The sequence below is a fragment of the Herpailurus yagouaroundi genome, unplaced genomic scaffold (assembly GCF_014898765.1).
Source record: "Herpailurus yagouaroundi ecotype Mexico unplaced genomic scaffold, PumYag 28, whole genome shotgun sequence".
Taxonomy (NCBI): domain Eukaryota; kingdom Metazoa; phylum Chordata; class Mammalia; order Carnivora; family Felidae; genus Herpailurus; species Herpailurus yagouaroundi.
Window position 1 is genome coordinate 165,862,880 of NW_024412376.1, and position 4,746 is coordinate 165,867,625.

At 64.1% G+C, this 4,746-nt stretch overlaps 1 protein-coding gene across 1 annotated transcript in view; it reads left to right on the top strand.

Annotated features, from left to right (window-relative positions):
* Positions 1-2,553, top strand: part of TRMT44 (tRNA methyltransferase 44 homolog) — a 30,488-nt gene extending 27,935 nt beyond the window's left edge. Inside the window, 1 exon segment of the mRNA XM_040488903.1 lies at positions 1,585-2,553. Within this exon segment, the coding sequence (XP_040344837.1) occupies positions 1,585-1,814 (230 nt within the window). The 3' untranslated portion in view covers positions 1,815-2,553.
* Positions 2,554-4,746: the final 2,193 nt, after the last annotated feature.

Sequence of the window (4,746 nt, forward strand, 5' to 3'; positions counted from 1 at the left end):
AAAAAAAAAAAAAAAAGAAATCCTGGCTGGGCCCCCGCTTCCCCTGACTCTGCTCCAGAAATGCGGCTGCGTGCCCTCTTAACTCACCAAACCACTGTGGAGCGCCTGTCGGGAGCCAGCCTGTCCTCAGGGGAGGGACCCCTGTGGAGGCAGGGCCCACGCCCCTCCCTCTCCCCCAGGTTTCTCTTGAACACATCTGAGCCTTTGGGCCGGGCCAAGGGCCTTGCTTTTTGGGGTCCACACCCCGGGCATCTGGTGGGAGTCTTGCCTCCAAGGCTCCTTCGGGGCATGCTTTGGGGCCGTGGCATTCGGCTGTGGGAGCATTCAGCGGATCCCAGTGACGTTTCCCTGACCTGAGCTCCCGGACCGATCCCAGGCATCAGCCTTGTGGGGAGCAGGCAGGAGGCCGGCTCCGAGGAGGGGGACAGTTGTGACAGGCCCGGAGTAGGTGCCCTTGGCTGCCCGCAATGAGGAGTCCCTCCAGTGAGCCCCTCCGTGCACAGGCGCCTCTCCACAGCCCTTTCTCTGCTTTAAGGGCAAATGGTTCATACACGGCAGTCTGTGAGGACATGTTGCAATCACACGAGGTGGTTTGAAAGCAAATCCGAGCTTTAATTTGTGCTCTCACGGTCTCATTAGCGGTTGGAGAGCCAGGTTTATTCAGTAGGCTTCTTTTATTTCTCCCTGAGCCTTTCTGTCTCCAGTGGTCTCACAGCTTCCAAGAAAACCAGGATGCAGTGAGCGGCTTTGGCCGTGTTTCTGTGGAGTTGCTGGCGTCTGGGGGAGAAAGGCCCCTTGAAAGCCTGTGGGGAGTCTCGGCCCGAGTGGTGCTGACCGGCTCGGGAGGCAGCTCGGTGCGGGGCCCGGTCAGCTGCTGGGGCCTTGTCCCCCCGCGTTCCAGGCCGGCCTCTGAATCCCTGCTGACGCGGCCGCTGTTCCCCGACCCGCTGTTTGTGTTTGGGGGCTCCGGTTATGGGGGCACCAGCAAACCCTCCTCTTCGCCTGCCCAGAAAGGACCTTGCTTGTTTTCTCGCGCGCGCAGCGGTGAGGTTCTCCGGGACAGATGGCAGCGTAGTTCCCCAACTTCCGCTCTCACTCTGCGGGCTCCCAGTGCTCCGCCTCCTCTCCCACAGGCCCATCCTGCTGCCGTCCCCGCCGCTTGTCCCTGTGGTCACGTCCTGGGTCTTGTCAGCAGCAGACCCTCAGCTTCCCTATGCCCCTTCACCCCTGCCCCCGATGACCCCTGCCCCCGGTGAGCAGCTCACGCCTCCTGACGGCTCCTGACCCCTGACCCTGGTCCCTGCAGGTGCCCTCGCCCTGGCATACCTCCACCTCGCTCCTTGCCTGTTCCCTCGGCCCCCTCCTCACACCTCCCTGCTGGGCTCTGCCTCCAGTGCTCCCCTGTAGGCCGCGTTGCTGGTGTCGGGCGGGGCTGCGGCCTGGCTCGCCATCTCCACGCCTGGTCTCCTCCCTGCTGGGGCGCCGCCGCCCCAGAGTCGGGCTCTGTGAGCACCGGTCCCGGCGAGCTGGTGGACTTGGAGGGTAACGCCTGGGCCGTGTCTCTCTCTCTGTCCTGAACCACAGTTCGGAGCGGGCGAGTTCACCTTCGCGACTGGAGAGAGGAGAGGCTCCGGAAGCAGCGGCAGCCGGAAGCAAAACGCAGACTCTTCTCGGAAGCTTTCAAAACCCGCCTTTGCTGGTTTTTCAGCCACCACCCTGACGGCTGCGCTCTGCCTTCGGACTGCTGTCCGTTTGCCCACGGGCCTGAGGAGCTGCGGCCGGCCCAGACCCCTAGGAGGAAGCAGGTTCTGTGAGCCTCTTCGCCCTGCGAGTGCAGGCCTGGCGCGGGAGCGGGGGAAGGGGGGCCGGGGCGCGGGGAGCGCGCCCCGGCCCCTCTGGGGACAGCAGGTCGAGCTGGCTGGGTGAGCGGCCCCCGGATTTCCACCGGAGCGTGGCCTTCCGTGTCACAGACACTCACGCCGCCACCCCGTCTTGAGTGCTGGGTCTGCGTTGTGAACGAGGTCGCCCCTAACCGTCCGGCACCTTGACCTGGGGAAGAGCGAACGGGAGTTGTTGTCGCATCTAGCTCTGGAGGTGGGGCAAGTGCCTGGCCGCCCGGCCCTCTCAGGGGCCCCGTCCCGGCTCGCCTGACTCCTCCTGTGTGACGGCCGGCCTGCCCCACGGAGCGCGGCCCTCCTGCCGCCCCCGGCTGCGCTGGAAGTTCAGCTGCCCCGGGGGTCGGTCACCACGCTGGTATTTTGGAAAAGCTGTAGCACGTGGTTGTGCAGGTTATTTTTAGTTACAGAGAGCAAGAAACGGATCTCATTTCTTTGGCTAGGTCACTCTAGGTGACGTGAAAAAAGAACCCTAAGGAATACAAAGCAAGGCCAGAAAACAGAATTGTCACAGAAAGGCAAAAACTGCCCCTGCCCTTCCTTCCTGCTAGGTTTTCTCCCAAGTGCTGTTAGTAATTGTTTGTATTCTGGGAAAAAAATCCAACGTGTTTGTGTTTAAAATTATTTTTGGTTTTACGTGAAAGGCCACATCGACACACACGGTCCTGCCGCTCACTTTTCGCACAGTGTACGTATGTACCTTGGTGGCCTTTCGTCGTGTGGGTGTTCGCGGTTCGCCTGTGGCAACGACAGTAAATTCTTCCCTTTCCCTGAGCGGTGCCTCAGCTCGGTGCAGCCCGGGAAGTGCCTGGCCGGCCTGGCCAGGGGTGGGAGGGGCGTCCAGTGGGCCCAGGGGGCTGCGTTGTTTCCCGCCCCCAGCCTCTCCCTGCGTGAGGTTCTTGGGTGGCCTGAGCGGCCACGGTGACGGCCCCCCCCCCCCCCCAGGCTCTGATGGGCTTGGCCAGTGCAGGCGGAGTCCCCTCCTGCCGCGTTGGCAGGACATGCCTGCCTGGTGTGGGAAGTCACGCCTGGCAGAGTGGAAGGAGAAAGGCCCGGGGTCCCAGCGCTGGGGCCGCAGCCTCCCCGTCTCTGGCCTCTGTCACGGAGCTGAGGTGCCTTCGTCAGTGAGGCCAGTGGGTTGAGATTTCCCTTAACTCGCTGCCTGGCACGTGCGGGACGATTCCCGTCAAGACGAGCATCCCGGCCTCCCTGCCGTGGGATCAGACCCGAAGCAGCCTCCTTTCCCTCAAGGAGAACACCTCCTAACAGGGAGACGTGAGCCCGGGACTCCCTGCACAGGCGGGTGGCCCCAGCCAGGCCAGGGGGGCAGCTCCCGCTTTAATTACCACGTGAGGGAGCAATACCACGACAGCCACGGTTTCTGTGGTCTGTGCCTCTGTCTCCGGCCCCGGAGCTGCCACTCCCAGAGTGGGTGAGGTGCCCTTGGGAAAATGGGCTGCCCCCCAAAGTTTTGGGACGGACGGTTCGCCCTGAAGAATCCCAAGGTTGCATTCTCCGCCACGTGTGTTCGTTGGGGTCAGGGGGTGCCCTCTCGCGGGTGCCCTGGGAGACCCCTGTCCTGAGGTGGGTGTCCAAGGGTCCTGCCAGGCCGGGTGCTGTGCTGACTCACCACACCTCGCAGACTCCCTACCTGCCGCCCAGGACGGCACAGATGCCTGGGTAGGCCCGTCCCCTGGATCCAGCCTCTTGGTTCCAGCCGCCACTTCTTACTGGCTACGAGTACCACGGTGCCCCCACCCAGGCCACTAGCGGCAGGCCTTACGCTCACTGTGGGGTCGCCAGGCGCACCACACGCGCGTCTGCGGGGGTATGTGGCCAGATGATTGCTGTCGGCGGCGGCCTGGGCCTGCTCCGAGGACGCGCCAGGGGGACAGCTCAGCAGGTGCGGAACATGGCATTTCGCAAGTGCCTCACAAGCGATGGAGGTGAACCGGGCCGGGCGCCCAGCCCTCTGCCCCGTGCGTGGTAGGCAGTCATGCCCTTAGAGAGCAGCCTCTGCCCGGGCAGGCTCCGCCCTCGCCCCTCTCCAGAGCCCGGCTCACCCCATCTGCCACAGAGGAGGGGCGCTGGGGAACTCGGAGCGGTTAACCTAGCAATGGGGCGGTCGGGGATGGCACGGCGGCTGACCCGAGCGTCCTGAGGGCTGGGTGATGACAGCCTGGTGCTCTGGTGGGAAGGAGTCTGGGGCACTTGAGTCTGTGGGCTGCAGTCAGTGCAGGGTTGGGGGTGGGGTGGGCAGGGGAGGGGCCTCTGGTCGGGTCAGGTGGTCCATCTTCCACGTACCCCCAGCCTCTCCATCCTCCACCTACCACGCGTTCCGGATGGCAGGGGTCCACTCCCACCTTGGAGGTGGCCCCCGTCCACCCTTCCTGTCGAAGGCCCTTCACCCCCTCAAAGGGCACTGGAAGGCGACACTGCGTCTCTGTCCCTCTCTCCTCCTGGGGTGACCGTCCGCTGAGGGTCACCGCGTAGGGGGACGACAGCCCAGCCCGGAGAGGCCGAGAGCGCCCTTTAACCTCCTCCCACTCAGCTCTGGCCGGCACCTCCCTGGGGTGCTTTTCCCGTGGGCTCCGTCCTTAGGGAAGAGGCAGCTCACGAGAAAGTACATTGAAAACGGATGAATCTTGGGGTGTCCCAGCTCCTGGCTCAGTTCTCGCAAGCATGGCCGTAGCTCGAGAAGCGGTTACCGGGGCGCCTGGGTGGCGCAGTCGGTTAAGCGTCCGACTTCAGCCAGGTCACGATCTCGCGGTCCGTGAGTTCGAGCCCCGCGTCAGGCTCTGGGTTGATGGCTCAGAGCCTGGAGCCTGTTTCCGATTCTGTGTCTCCCTCT